General features: G+C 42.1%; 1 protein-coding gene across 2 annotated transcripts in view; it reads right to left on the bottom strand.

Moving 5' to 3' along the window:
- gry (trafficking protein particle complex subunit 11 gry) overlaps window positions 1–16,064 on the bottom strand; it is a 286,176-nt gene that overhangs the window by 97,684 nt on the left and 172,428 nt on the right. The window contains exons 8-10 of one of the 2 annotated variants that reach the window (XM_068344871.1): window positions 8,908–9,049; window positions 1,887–2,021; window positions 1,118–1,290 (exon numbers count right to left, since the gene is read on the bottom strand). In XM_068344871.1, coding sequence (XP_068200972.1) covers window positions 1,118–1,290; window positions 1,887–2,021; window positions 8,908–9,049 — 450 coding nt within the window. The remainder of the gene's footprint in view (window positions 1–1,117; window positions 1,291–1,886; window positions 2,022–8,907; window positions 9,050–16,064) is intronic. The other variant, XM_068344872.1, reaches the window with a different exon arrangement.

The raw sequence follows: 16,064 nt of genomic DNA, 5'->3' as shown, positions 1-16,064 counted from the left end.
AAAAGAAAATAGTACACTATACTAAAGTATTAAAAATAAGTGACATACCTACTTTTAAACCTAAAAAGACTATGAAAAAATTAATGTGAAAAAAAGTTGAAATTAAAAGAACTCAGACGACGACCACAATAACACAATAATTATTACTCTATCGATTGTTCATTACTTCTCTTAATAGCTTATTCATTTCCTTTTTTATTTCCTCATTGGTTTATACTTCCCTGTTGAAGCCCTTGGGCTTATAGAAACTTGCTTTTCCAACTAGGGTTGTAGCTTAACTACTACTACTACTACTACTACTACTACTACTACTACTATTAATAATAATAATAATAACAATAATAAAATAATAATAATAATAATGGTTGCATATTTTCAGCTTCTAAATGACACTAACCTGCATTAAAACTTAATGTGAGAATTTAAGAAAAAGGATTACTATGACACCCTCTGGCATCTTAATTACTGTATTTAATAAACCTTTTGAAATCTTCATGTCATTAAATGATGTCTAAGAAATTCCTTCCTTGAGATTTTGATGATGTTACCCACAGGAAATAAGAAAATGAAAACTAACAGTACATATTTTGATGCTGGGTAGTTTTAATTGAGCATGTATAATAGAAAAAAATTACTGTGTTTAATATGTAATAAGAGACAGACAATAATAATACTGTATGTATCTTTGGAAAAGGAATCTGCCTTACTTCAATAGGGCAAGAAGATTTTATAAATGTCTACTTTGACTCTACTGAGTGGGTTTCAATCCAAATGAGTTTTACTTATCTTAAAAAGCAAACCTTAAGTATACTAAACCAATCCTTAAGACTATAGCGAGAACAGTACCCAGAAGAAATCAATGTTTCTCTTAATTACAGGTGTTACCCAATGACTATTTTTCTAAATACCATAATTTCATCCATATCATCCTGTCGGTTATATTAATCAGAAATATCTATTAAAGCTTACATTATCACCTTTGCCTTGTATGTTATATATGAATTATGATTCAGTAAAAATCATCCCGAGATCCAAGGACTGGCTTTTAAGATAATCATCTTGCAATGAATCTATAGCATTAACAAACAAAACAGACATAGAATTGTAAAGAACTTACGTCAGAGCCTTAGATGGATCATTGGCTTGGTGATATTCTTCAGCCATCTGGACCATAAGATGCCTTTTAATGCAAGGGCAACGGTACTTCTTAAACTGACTGATTGCAGAGGAAAACAATGGGATTATTGTATTTGAATGATTGACCTCCTTAACTTCATGGTACTGCACTTCCTGGTTTCCAAAAAAAAAATTCAAATTAGATTAGAATAAAATCATAACTTTTGTTTCAAGTCCAATAAAAAAGTGCTACTGAACTTTTAAATTAAAAAGAAATATGGCCAAACCTAACTCAATCTTTCTAGAGACGTAATATTGTTAGAGGCCATTAACATAACTGCTAAATCTAGAATAAAACAATGAAACCATGGGCCAGTCTACACAAAGGCACACAATTCTGTCTCAGTTTACTGTTATTTATCAAAATTTCAGTCCTTTCATTTAAAATGTTAAAACTTACTGAGCATTGAAAATCCAGTAAGATTGTGTATATAATGTCCATTATAAAATGTAAATGTTTATTTCCAAGAGAACTAAAAATCAAATTTCTATTTCATGCCAATATACTTCAAGAATACAGATAAACAGTATACTATTGTACACTTCTTCAAAATATATAAATGCAGTTATACTTGAAACATATCTAAAATCTTAAAAGCCAGCAAACATTGTTAAATAATTACAAATAAGACTAAATCATACACTAACAGTCTAGAATGATTATCTTTTATGATAATTACTACAAGCTTTACAATAAGTACTTAACATACTTTGATGCCTTCAGCTTCTCGTTCCTGTTCTGGAGGTTCAAGTGAATGCTTCCCAGGACGCCAAGGACGCTGACCGTAAAATTCCAGCTTATCCCAGCCTTCTAAGAGGTCTGACACTGGGGCTGACACATCCTGCTTAAAACAGTAAAGAAAAACTTTCTTAACAATGTATGCCTGAAACATAACATGAAGCTCTTATAAATAATAATTATTGAGATGAAAGTAGTAAACTAAGCTTCTGAAATGTTAAAATTAGTTTTGAATGTGGACTGAAATTTCTTTTTTACTAAATATAACACAGGAGTGGTTAAACAATTTACATCACAAGAAGTTCATAAAAAATAGACCAGAAGGTTCAACGTGACGGATGGCATAAGAGCCTCAAGGCTCAGCGTAACCATCGTTACAAGAGCCCGAACACTCAATGTAACCGGAACACAAATGTTCCAATCACGAGAACCCGAAGGTTCAACATGACGAGAGCCCGAAATCTCACGATCACGCCAGCCCAAAGGGTGACTGTCAGACCCGGAAGGGTCAACGTGACTAGAACCCACAGGTTCAAAAAGACGTCTCCTCACAGTCTGAAGAGGAGAACGTCCGAGATGGAGAGGGGTCACAAATCCCTCCACCCTACGAACCTCCAAAGAGGAACCTAAAGCTGACTTCGCCTGATGGGGAGACTGCTCCAGCTCGAGAGCTACCTCCCCCGAAGGGAAGGTTTGTTCTCCCGAAGGAGAACTTCTCTGAAGGCAGGCCTCTAGCTCCTCCCCTGGAGGAGAACCGTGAGCTTAATGAGACCACTGATGCCCAGTGGTGGTCTTCTCACGCGAACAAGAGACATGTTCCCCGAAAGGGGAAACCTGCCTTGGAGTATGCTCTGCATACGGGCCTGATGGATCAGCAACATCCTCGGCGTTGGACACAAACGAAGTCTGACCGACGGGCTACAGCACCTGAGAACACAGGAGGAGGGTCAACCTCCGCGAAGGAAGGAGAAGAACACCTCCTCTCCGCTCCTAATTGAGGGAGCAAAAAGAACCTCCTCGAAAGGGGCCCATCGACGCCCAGTGATGGCCAAAAAGATAAGATGTCAGTAAATGAGCAGGCACTCCCTGAGGGAATGGAAGGAGCTGACTCGGTTGGGGAGTCAACGCGGTCACCTAACCTCCAAGGTTGACCTGGGGTAACCAGGCCTCAGCTGCTCCTCGGCCGTTACGCGGAAGGGCCCAGCAGAGGAGCAGCTTCGGGAAGAGGTTGGAGAGTAGAAGCAGCAGCTCACGATTTCTTCGATTTTGAGGGAGACCCCAAAGGCAAGGAATCGCACTTAAGACTTCTTTCGACACCCAAACTTCTCCCACTGGGAGGCAGACCACTCCCTACACTGATCACAGGTGTCGATCCTAGAACACCGATGGCCCCAGCAAGCCATGCACAGCAGGTGAAGGTCCATCTCAACGGACGACATAAAGGTACCACATGCCCGGCCCTCAGAACCAGGACAAGTACGCATACCAGGACTCTAGTAAAACGCACAACCTGAAAAGAGAATAAGAAATATATTAGGTAAACCAAGTCAAATGCGAGAGAGAACGACAGTATGTCTGCATTCTACCGAGCCAAAAAGCAAAGTGGTTACTAAGCCAATAGGCGTGAGTGAGCGGCGTAGCCGGACTACCCCACCCCCACCCGCTAACTAGTGGATGGGGTAGTTATCCCTTACTAAAACTATCTTGGCTCGTCTTTCAGCTATGCCGAAAGTAATACCCCTCTAAATAGCGGAGGGTTTGTATTTGCGCCGGAACAACTCAAGCTTAAGCTAACTTGGGAGACACCTAAAACAAAAGACAAAAGGAACAATGAAAAATCACTAACAATTTAAAAGAAAAAAAAAAAAACACAAAATAGAATATCTCCACCAGGGAAGGGTCAGCTTTGTCAACGAACAGGGGAGGATGATGAGCACCAAAGCAGCTATGCGCACAATAGGCAGTCACCTGTCAAGGAGGTAGCTTCACATGACAGGGGACGGCTACATAGCAATGTTTTATACAGATGGGGGAGGGATATAAAAGTTTTTACTTTACATTTAGAGGTAGAGCCTAGAGAAGGAACTGCAATAAATTTTGGCAAGAAAAATTTAAATGCCAACAAAGTTGAAAAAACCCAACCAGTACCCTAGACAAAGCAAACAAGACAATGTGACCGATACTTTCTCTCAGAAATACATACATGCATACATATACCAAGGCACTTCTCCCAATTCTGGGGGTTGCCGACATCAAACAAATGAAACAAAAAAGGGGACACCTCCTCTCTACGTTCCTCCCAGCCTGACAAGGGACTCAACCGAGTTCGGCTGGTACTGCTAGGGTGCCACAGCCCACCCTTCCCCGTTATCCACCACAGATGAAGCTTCATAACGCTGAATCCCCTACTGCAGTTACCTCCCCGGTCATCCAAGGCACCGGATAAAGCCGCAGGGTCTACTGGAACTACATCACAGTCGCTCACCATTCATTTAGCAGACAGCCATTTTCCATTCTCTCAACATGGCCAAACCACCTCAACACATTCATATCCACTCTACCTGCTAACTCATTTCTTACACCCGTTCTCACCCTCACTACTTCCTTCCTAACCCTATCTACTCGAGAAACACAGCCATACTCCTTAGACACTTCATCTCAAACACATTCAATTTCTGTTTCTCCGTCACTTTCATTCCCCACAACTCCGATCCATACATCACAGTTGGTACAATCACTTTCTCATACAGAACTCTCTTTACATTCATGCCCAACCCTCTATTTTTTACTACTCCCTTAACTGCCCCCAACACTTTGCATCCTTCATTCACTCTCTGATGTACATCGCCTTCCACTCCACCAGACTCCAAGTACTTAAACTGATCCACCTCCTCAAGTGACTCCATTCAACATGACATTCAACCTCGCACCACCTTCCCTTCTCGTACATCTCATAACCTTACTCTTACCCACATTAACTCTCAACTTCCTTCTCTCACACACCCTTCCAAATTCTGTCACTAATCGGCCAAGCTTCTCTTCTGTGTCTGCAACCAGTACAGTATCATTCGCAAACAACGACTGATTTACCTCTCATTCATGGTCATTCTCGTCTACCAGTTTCAATCCTCTTCCAAGAACTCGAACATTCACAAGAGCACTTCGGCCTCAAAAAGAGGAGAAAGATCAGGTCCTATCCAGGTGCCAACACACAGAAGATAGAAGAGGTCAGTAAAACTATAACAAAGAACAAGAAGACCACTATTATTGTTCAGGAAACTGGCAATGACCTATTCCTTAGAAAGGATACTGCTGGCCAAACAGAACAATTGGTTAAACAGCTAGGAAAAAACTGTTGAAACAGCTATAAACAAGATAAATAATACTATAGTTAAAGGTATTCTCCCAAGACTCGATGTCAGCCACTATGCCCTCAGTAAGGCCATAGGGATAAACGAAAGGCTTGAGTCCACGTGCCAGAAAAAGCAAGAGAAATTTATAGATTTTTGGGATACTTTCTACTGCAAGAGAAAATTATACAGAAAATACGGAATACACTCTAGTGAAGAAGGCAAGAGAGTATACAGAAACCAACTTAATCTCAGCCTGAACAATTACTTAAACACTGTAGTAGACCAAGAACAAACTAGACCCTTAGTAAATCCTCCAACAAAAAATAGAGGAAATCTGGAAGAAAACTTGGATAATGCAGATAAAAGTAAAACTGAAACACAAGTAAATCAGGGAAACTAGCAAAGCCACAGAGGGAGACAAAAAAAAGTATAAAATTTCCTCAATGGCACGATTCAATGCTCAGTCAGTCAGAAACAAAATGAAAAACTTTAGGGCAATGATAGCTAGTGAGGAACTAGATGTCATAGGCATTACAGTGGAACCTCTACACACGAACGTATCTACATCCGAATTTTCCAACATCCGAAGTAAAATTCGAGCCAATTTTTGACTCTACACCCGAATTTTATTTCGACACACGAAGTAAACATTACGCCATTGAGCGTCGAGTGCTCAGTTCTCTATTCTTGTGTGTATCGTGTGGTTGTCCTCTGTTTGGTCTGTTATTAACAGTGCTTATTTTCTTCCTTTTCTCACATTTCCTTTTTGATTTTACCTATAATCATGGTGCTTAAGAAGTTAAGTTTCAGTACAGGAAGAAGGCAATTCTTTCATTAGAATTGAAGCAAGAAATTATAGAAAAACATGAGAGCAGTGTGCATGTGAGTGATACTGTATGGCTAAACAATATGACTGGAATAGGCCTATGATCTCGAGGATCATCAAGCTGAAGGCAGCCATTAAAGCAAATAACCATCGAAGGGGATCACCATTATTACAAGACATCATAGCAATACCCTAGAAGAGATAGAGCACCTTTTGTTGATAGGGATAAAGGACAAAAAAATGGTTGGCAACGATCATTTGTGAGAAGGGCCAGCGTGATGAACAGAAAGAAAGAAAAAAGTGAAGCAAAGAAAACCATGATAGCATTAACAAGCTCTATTAAATAAGACTTCTCTCTTTTTCTGTTTCTCTCTAAACATAGCATTAACATGTTCTTTAAATAAAATATCTCTCTCTCTCTCTCTCTCTCTCTCTCTCTCTCTCTCTCTCTCTCTCTCTCTCTCTCTCTCTCTCTCTCTCGTTCTTCTTCGCTGTTATAGTGTTAGATACGTCTATTATTTTTTTTTTTTTTTTTTAGAGAGAGAGAGAGAGAGAGAGAGAGAGAGAGAGAGAGAGAGAGAGAGAGAGAGAGAGAGAGAGAGAGAGAGAGAGATTAAAAAAAATTTGTTTAGAGTACATATGTTTTTTAACAGCGTTAACGAGTTGAAAACAATTAAATGTAACTGAGAAAGTAATAACAGCTAATCTGAATTCCTTTATTAACTAAAATAAACATTGATACAAACACACTCGTGTGCGTATGCACAAACACACACAGGTGCAAAAATTGCTACGCAGTAAGATAGACGGTTGGGGAGGAGGTAGAGATGGTGACTGCGATAACATACCGTAACTCGTCACTGAAAGTGATGAAAATAAAAAATCAAAAGAAAACAAATGTAATAAATATGAAATATAAACATAAAAAATAAATAAATAAGCTAAGTTAGATTAAAATTTCTGTAGTGTAAGTTACGGTATGTTATCGCAGTCACCATCTCTACCTCCTCGCCGATCGTGTCTCCTCGTGCGTGTGTGTGTGTTTGCGCATACGCACACGAGTGTGTTTGTATCAATATCTGTTTTAGTTAATAAAGGAATTCAGATTTGCTGATATTGTTTTTTTAGTTACATTTAACTGTCTTTCAACTCGTTAACGCTGTTAAAAATCATATGTACACAACACATTTTTGTTTAATCTCTCTCTCTCTCTCTCTCTCTCTCTCTCTCTCTCTCTCTCTCTCTCTCTCTCAGAAAAAATTAATAGACGTCTCTAACACTAACAGTGAAGAAGAACAAGAGAGAGAGAGAGAGAGAGAGAGAGAGAGAGAGAGAGAGTATTTATTTAAAGAACATGTTAACACCATGTCTACCTTCTCGCCGATCGTCGGTCTCCTCCTAGCGTAGCAAATCCTACACCTGCGTTGGCCTATCTCTAAGGTAAAGTGCCAATAAAACACATTTTTTATTTATTATTTCTTTATAATTATCTTTTTTATATGCTTCTTTCATATTATGCAGTTATGTTATTGTTATGTGTAATTATGTGTAGCCATTTATTAAGGATTTATTATGGGTTTTTAGGCTGAGGAACGAATTAAATGAATTACCATGTATTCTTATGGGAAAATTCGTTTCTACATCCGAACATTTTCTACATCCGAAGTTGGTTGTGGAACGAATTAAATTCGTATGTAGAGGTACCACTGTACCTAGACCTGGATCAAATAAAAAAAAAAATTTTTTGGAGAATACAAAATTCTAGGTTTCAAGCTATTCAAGAATCCTAGGTTTCAAGCTTTTCAAGGTGGAGGGGTAATGCTCTAGGTTAAAAAATCACTTAAACCCAATAGAAATTGAATTAAAAACCGAATGTTGAGTAACAGATGCAAATATCAACACCATAGGAAAAAACATGTCCATACTAGTAATATACAGACCACCACATCAAACACAAGAACAGGACAAAATGCTGTACAGACAACTTGGAAAAGAAATTAACAATAAGCTAGCTGTCCTAATGGGAGATTTCAGTGCACCAGTAAATTGGGACACTAAGAATTTTACATCAAACACAGAGGGACAAAGGCTACTAGAATTTGTCAACAATAAATACCTCCATCAGTGGATCGATAAACCAACTAGGGGAAACAACATACTCGATGTTATGCTAACAACAGAAGAAAATATAGAAGAAAATTTAGTATCCAGTGTTTCATTAGGCAAAAATATTGATCAAAAGTGCTACAGAATATTTCGGTTTCAGATAAATATTCCTCATCTAAACGAAAGGAAAATAAAAAAAAACTAGACTACAGACATAGTCACTGAATAAAACTAAGGAATACAACAAGAATTTAGAATATGACTAAACAGGGATACACAATGGGACTCCTTTGTAGACATATATAAAGAAAAAAGGGCTAAATGTATAATGCAGAAAATTTTTTTACCAAATGGAACTCCACAACCTAAGTGGTTCATCATAGAAATAGCCAATGCAATAAAAAGCAGACAGGAAACATAAATCAATGGGACCACAGCCTTCAATTCATAAAATTTACAAGCACAAGAAGCTAAGCCGAAAAGTAGATAAACTCGTTAGAAAGGCCAAGATCAATGAAGAGGAAAGCATGGCTTTAGAAATAATTTTTTTTCAAATCATAATTTTTTTTAACCGTGCTTCTGACAGATTCCAACACCGCCAAAAAAAAAAACAAGAACCAGTATTGATAAAATCTCTGGTTGTTGGCACTCATTTCCTTGGCATTGATCAGGCATTGGGTACTGCATGGCGACAAAACTGATCTTACCTTGCAAACTTGTAGAGCGGTTTTCCTTCTTAAAACAGCATACTGAGCAGCATGTTGATAGTAAAAGCCAGGATGTTGAGTCTGTACAGCAGGAAGACCAAGGCGGACAGCTTCTTCAAACACATCTCCAAATATGTGATATCTGAAAAGATGATACAGTATGTACAGTATAACTAAGAATGAAAACTAAATTAATTAACATGGAGTAAAGGGGAGGACGCTGGGTATCTGAACAGTATGAAGTGAGTTAAGTAAAAATAAATATTTAAATGCTTCCTAGGAGGAACTCAACAATTAAGTATCAAGTAACTAAATAAACACCAATTAAAGTCTTTACTTTGAAAGGACAAAAGTATCTAAAATCTTTCAATATTGCTATTCAGTCCACTCAAGTTAAAACATTAAAGATACATGCTTTCATTCTTGTATGTGGTCCTAATTATCCTCAATAAGCCTTGAGCATAACAGACACCTCAAAGACCACTACAGTGAAAACTAGAAAATACAGAAAAAGATTCACAAAGGTGAAATAAATTATGTATTGCAGACTAAAATAAAAAAAAAGCTGTCAGTCAGCAACAAACATATCTCTGAGTCTTTAACAGCAAACTGCTTCTCTCTCCATGATGCCATAGCCTCCGTACCATGGTCTTTCACTATCTTGGGATACAATTCTCTTGCTTGAGGGTCCAATAGGGCATACCATTCTCTCATATTTCTTGTCCTCTTGATTTTTTTTAGATTTTATAGTCCGTATATATGATAATTATTCTAATGGTGTTACTGTCCTCAAAATATTCTATTTTAATTATTCATTACAGTACTTCTCTTGGTTTATTTATTTCTTTACTTCCTTTCCTCACTGGGCTATTTTTTCCTGTTGGGGCCCTTGGGTTTATACTGCAGCAACTTGCTTTTCCAACTAGGGTTGTAGTTTAGGTAATAATAATAATAATAATAATAATAATAATAATAAAAATAAAAAATAATAATAATACTACTACTAATAATAATAATTGAATAAGAAATTTAATGATGTTGTAAAGTAGAAACTCAGACTTTACAGAACAGTAATTCTTTATAAGAAAAATTTCCTTTATGAAAAAAAAATTGCACTTATTTCACCATAAATTCACTATAATAGCACAGAGTGCCTGGCCTTCCGATAAGCAATCAAATCTGTCAAGTTAACAAAGACTCAATAATATAGCCCACATTATACAGTACTCCACCGCTAACACAAATACCTTATACTGTATAGGAAATCACTACCTATATATAGCACTGTATAACTGAATAGCATGTAAGGTAATTACCATCCTATGGTAATATGACAAATTCGTAGATAATTTGTATTTTTCCTAACTACAAACCTCAGCTATTTATACTATTTATTAGGGGTCACACTTTCGGCAGAGCTGAAATGACGAGCCATTAAAATTTAGCGAGGGTTAACTATCCATACCGCTAGTTGGGGGGTGGGGGGGGGGGGGGTAAGGGGAGTAGCTTGCTACCACTCCCGCTCACACACCTGTGATTTAGCTCACTTTGCTTGGAAATAGGACTTCAAGGGGGTAGGGCTAGCGGGCAAGTTTGTATAAATAGCTAAGGTTTGTATAGTTAGGAAAAATACAAATTATCTACTAATTTGTCATTTGTTCTGTGACTAAAATACAAACCACGCTATTTATTAGGGGTAACTCACCCATTAGGAAGGGTGGATGTCCCAGCCAATCTGGCTTTTGGCTTTACCCGGGGGCTCCTTATCTGAGTATATTAGTACTAAAAAATAAGGAGTACCTGCCTTGCTAAAACCTTGCTACGTGGCCTACGCAAGCTGTGTGTTGAGACATGCAGAAGTGTGATTGTCTGGGTGAAGTTATGCCGAGTCTATTGTAGGAAAAAACTGATGTAATCAAGACTTTCCCAATACCACCTCGCCAGGGTATGGGGACGCAACAGTATTAGCTTAATACTGTACTAGGTACTCAAGGGAGCATGGTTTACCTGCACTGGTTTGAGGTCAGCTTATGCAGAGAACCCAGGATGCTGCTTTCCCCACGAGAGGGTAGGATGAAGAAAAGAATAAGAGCCATCAAATCTTTTCATTCACACAGACTAAAACCGGGTAACAGTGCCCTCAACCTTCTACTACTTGTCCAATAAGGAGCTTGAGGTATACAACCACCTATTGTGCAGCCACCATGGGACCGATAGAGATCATATCGAGTTCCTGTGGGTCACGTCTTGCAGGAGAAAGGTTGTGAAAGCCACCCGGAGCATTCACATCCTTTCTTGTTAAATTTGCATCACAGAGTAATCTGCTTAGAAGGACCAGGGGCATAGCTATGCCCCTGACATCGTGAGTCGTCATGTTGAGATGATGTTTTGGTGATCCTCCTTTAGTCTCTTCCAGTGCTGATGACAAGAGAAGGGACCCAGGTGGGCTGTTGCCGTTATCTTAAGGTAGAGTCTCATACCTTGCCCAGGGTACAGTAACGGATGATCTGGATCATCCATTAACGAGTGGAGACGTGTAGGATCCGTCACCTCTGGAGACTGTGTCTGGCGATATACTCGGGGACGAAACTGAACATTGCCTTTCGCCCTTCTCATTATTGGGCAATATGGAAAGAGAGACGATGAAGTTCCTTGACTCGTATGGCTGCTGTCAGTGTGTGTAGGAACATTGTCTTCTTAAATCAGGTGAAAATTTGTTGCCTAGTAAAGTGGAACATAAGGAGGTGTCTCTAGAGACCGGAGAATTTGAACCATGTTCCGAGGAAGGTCCCAATTACAACTGGAGAAAGGCCAGCTGTAAGTCCGTATGAGTTAGGAAAGGTCTAGCGATGAGAGGATGTCTCTTCCTTTCAGTTTTCAGTGTGAAGGTGAAGAATCAAGATTGAGTGATCATCTTTACCTGTTGAAACTGAATTGGGTGTCTTTTCCTCTTGCATATACTGGAGGATTCTGCTATTGCTCGAATAGAGTTATGGAGTGGAGAGACACACCAACCACACAAAATGTTATACTGCCTGGTAGACTGATGCTGAGGAATTCCTCAGATATCTAGACAACCTTTTCGCAACTTATTGCAAAAAGCCTCTGTGGGAGAGGAGGTACTGGGTAGTCTCCAGGCGTACAATCATAGCAAAGCTATAGCTTGTGGTAGGTGTCGAAGTGGGTTGTCTGTGATGTGGAGAGAGTTCTCTTAGAGAGACTATCAGGAGCTGCAAAAGGTTTGGAAACCATTCTGCGTAATGCCATAGCGGAGCTATGAGAGTCCTTGAGAGGCTGACCGATGTTCTAACCTTCTTGAGTGCCCTTCTCCAGACAAAACAGGGACGAGACGTAAACGTCATTGTTATGCCCACCGTTGTTGGCCTGTTTTTTGCTAGAGAGCCTTGGGGTCTAGGGCTGGGGAGCAACAGCAGCCTGGGGTTCAGGAGCATTGTGAACACATCCCTAGTTGGAGGACCCCGTAAAGTCGAAACTTTGTCAGCTACAAGGTGATCCAAAGACCATTCGGTATACGTACCTTATCTGAGATCCTGTGCACAGACTGTCGGCGAGCACATTCCTCTAGTCTGGAATGAAGCGGGAAGATAGTGGCACAGAACAGGCTTTGGCCCATCTTTGTGTTTATACTGTTAGATGGGAAGAGGGTACGAGCAAGTTCCTTCTTGCTTGCCGATGTGAGCCTCTACATGGTGTTTGGTATTGTTGTCCATCACATCACTCGGTGGTCTACTAGGAACCGATGAAGCCGCTGAAGGACTGGAAAGTTGGCCTTCATCTCTTAAGAGATTTAAGTGAAGGTACTTTCAGACTCTGTCCAGGGGGCTGAGGTCATGAGGTGCAGCACTATGGTCCCTCCTCTCTTCTTTTGATGTGTTCTAAGAACAGCGTCAAATCCGAGGGGTGGGAAAGGAAGAGAAGGTTATACCACTCTGTAGATTCTCGACTGAAACCCATCCCTTGAGGTTCGTCCAAACTTCTGGTCCCATGGGGGTCAGAATGTCTGGGGGATCGAGGGCCTGATTCTAATCAGACTCAAGTCACTCTCGGATGGGAGTTCTCGTTTTGAGAAAGTTTTGTGGAAATTGGTGTCTAGAATTATTCCCAGATACACCAGTCTTCTGGGAGGGAAGTAGGGAAGACTTCCACAGGTTTACCTTGATCACTGGATCTTGGTAAAAAGACTTCAGAAGTTCCGGTGCTAATGCAAGGTTGCCACTGAGTCTGCTAAGGTCAGTCAGTCGTCCTGAAACGGAGGAGACAGAAGCCGATCCTGTGAGACCACGATGGGTGTGGTGGAAAGACCGAAGCACAGTTCCCTGAACTGGTGTTTCTTGTTTGTCTAGACTGAATCTTCCAACCTTCCTAGATGGATGGTTTGGGCCTGGAAGTATGTGTCCTTTAGGTCCAGTGTGCAAATGAAGACCTGAGTTCTTAGCCCTTGTTCGAACTCCAACATGGTGTGGACATCGACCCAAAGGGACAGCTCCTTGCAGATCCTTTTGCATGGGAGATTGACACTGGGGTCTTGACTCGTGGCGTAATGGATCAGACGCGATGCCCTGTGTAAGGATTCTTCCCTGAGAGAGAATTCCCTCAACTAACAGAAGGAAGGCAATGCTTAACCCTACCATGCACCCTGATGGGATTAATGCTATTCCTTAGAATAGAATCAATCTGGCGAATGTTAATCAATGGTTAACGGTTGGGTATCGTGGTTACTGTGCAGTTAGAGAGTGCTCGCAAGTAGTCCCCTGTCAACAAGCCGCTGATGAGGGTTGTCGATCGTTTGCCGATCACTTTAGTGTAATAGCGAACGGCCAGTAGAGAGAAGTATGTTGTATACCTTCTGATCTAGGGAACTAAGGGCAGAGGTTGACTAGTAAGTCCGAGTCACGAACTGCTAGCGAATTGTCGATGATTGGTGAATCGGCGGTCTGTGAGCCGAGGACGGTAACTAATAGACAGATGAAGGGTGTCTGGTCAGTCAGCCAAGGTAGGTTGGTGATAAATGAGTTGGTAATCTGCTTTGAGAGCCCTGAGAGACAGCAGAATGGTTTAATGATAGTCAGTTGGTGATGGTAAGCCATAGGTGATCAGCGATCGATCGCAGACGGGTGATCAGTGAGCTAGAGATAAGTAAGCTGACTATGGTCCCTTCTGGTTGGTCAGAGATCAGCAAGCTGACGATGGGCTGGTCAGAGATCAGCGAGCTGAGTTCAAAGATCGAAGAAAGATGAGCTGCCTATCGGTGATCTAGTGATCATCAAGCAGATGACTGGTTATTGACAAGCAGTCGGTAATTAGAACGCTAGCAATCGGAGATCGTTAGTCATTGGAGGAAATAGAGGTCAATGATCAGACCTGAGCTAGCAATTGGCGATCTGGTGATCGGCGAGCTAGCGATCAGCAAACCGAGAACTAGCCATCAGCAAACAGTGATCTAGAGATCAGTCTGTTGATGCTTTCTTGTTTGCTGATGGTGGTCTGTCAAGGAAAAAGAAACTTCAGTGGAGACAGGGACCAAGGATTCTCTGTTTTGATTCCCCTTGTAAGATGGAATCTTCAGGATCTTGAATCCTTCGGTGGAGCCTCTTTCCTCTCTTCCCGGCGGCCATGTTATGCGTTTGCTGGGAGAGGAATGGGGCAATGGTGACATGTTCAAAAAGTTTTATTCCTTTTTTCTGCCTATTGTGCGAGTGTGCAGGAGAGTACTGGAGGGATGGCACACAGGATGATGCTGGTGCTCAGTTTCTGCTGAAGTGTAGTTTCCAGTGAATGTGCAGAAGAGCGCTGGAGAGCACGCAAGCGCTGGTGCGCAGGTGAGCGTTGGCTCTTTGGCAACAGCTGGAGCATTGGATCTACAAGCACTGGCTCTTTGGCAAGAGCTGGCACACTGGATCTGTGACCGCAACTGTGCGAGAGGGCGCAGGAAAGCATGGAAAAGCGCTGGCGAACAGGCAAGCGTTGGCTCTGTGAAGAGTTTGTGCATTGGTGAGCACAAGTGAGCAGGAGGGTGCTGGATAAGAGAGCGCAGGTGAGCGCTAGCGTGCAGTAAGGCACTATGTAGTTTTGTGCATTCTCCCTAAAATGCACCGAAGCGCGTGACTGGTTGCGCAAGGGCTGGTGCATGGGCAAGCGATTGCGTGGCGCGCACGTAAGAGGGCTAGCGTGCACTTTATACTATTGGCGCGCGCGGAAGACTATTGGCGGGCGGAAGACTGATGGCACGGGTGCGTGCTGACGACCATTGGCGAAGACCATTGGCGCGCGGAAGACCGCTGGAAGACCGCTATTGGCGAGCGGGCACACAGAAGACTGCTGGTGCTAGCGCGCGCGCGCGGAAGACTGCTGGTGCTAGCGCGCGCGCGCGGAAGACTGCTGGTGCTAGCGCGCGCGCGCGGAAGACTGCTGGTACTAGCGCGCGCGGAAGACTGCTGGTGCTAGCGCGCGCGGAAGACTGTTGGTGCTAGTGCACACGCGGATGACTGTTGGTGCTAGCGCGCGCACGCGGAACTGTTGGTGCTAGCGTGAGCGCGGGGAAGACTGTTGGTGCTAGCGCACGCACGGGGAAGACTGTTGGTGCTAGCGCACGCACGCGTTAGACTGTTGGCACTAGTGCACGCACGCGGATGACTGTTGGTGCTTGCGCTCGCACGCATGCGGATGCCTGTTGGTGGTAGCGCGTGCACGCGGAAGACAGTTGGTGCTAGCGCGCACGCGGAAGACTGTTGGTGCTAGCGCGCGCAGAAGCAATGGTGCTCATGATAAAGCTGGCGCACATGAGCGCGGGCGTGTAGGAAAGCACTGGCGCGCAGGTGCAAGAGAGAGATGGCGCACAGGTGCAGGAGAGAGCTGGTACGCAGATGCAGGAACGATCCACAGAAGAGTCTAGGACCGAAGTCCAAGGACCAACTGTAGCGTTAGGTTGCGTTGGTAGGTCAGCAGGTCAGCTGGCAGGACGACCAGGAACTGGGATGAGCCCTTTGGAAGGGCAAACATCCACCGATGACAACCGTGAAAGGTCCATAGAAGAATCCAGGACCGAAGTCCACGGACTAAGATGCAGCGCAAGGTTGCGCTGGTAGGTCTGCTGGGTGGAAAATCAGGAATTGATGACGCCCATAAGGGCCGGTGGA

This window comes from Palaemon carinicauda, chromosome 21, assembly GCF_036898095.1.
Source record: "Palaemon carinicauda isolate YSFRI2023 chromosome 21, ASM3689809v2, whole genome shotgun sequence".
In the NCBI taxonomy this organism is placed as follows: Eukaryota; Metazoa; Arthropoda; class Malacostraca; order Decapoda; family Palaemonidae; genus Palaemon; species Palaemon carinicauda.
The sequence above is the reverse complement of the archived record's forward strand: the minus strand, read 5'-3'. Positions and strand labels throughout refer to the sequence as shown.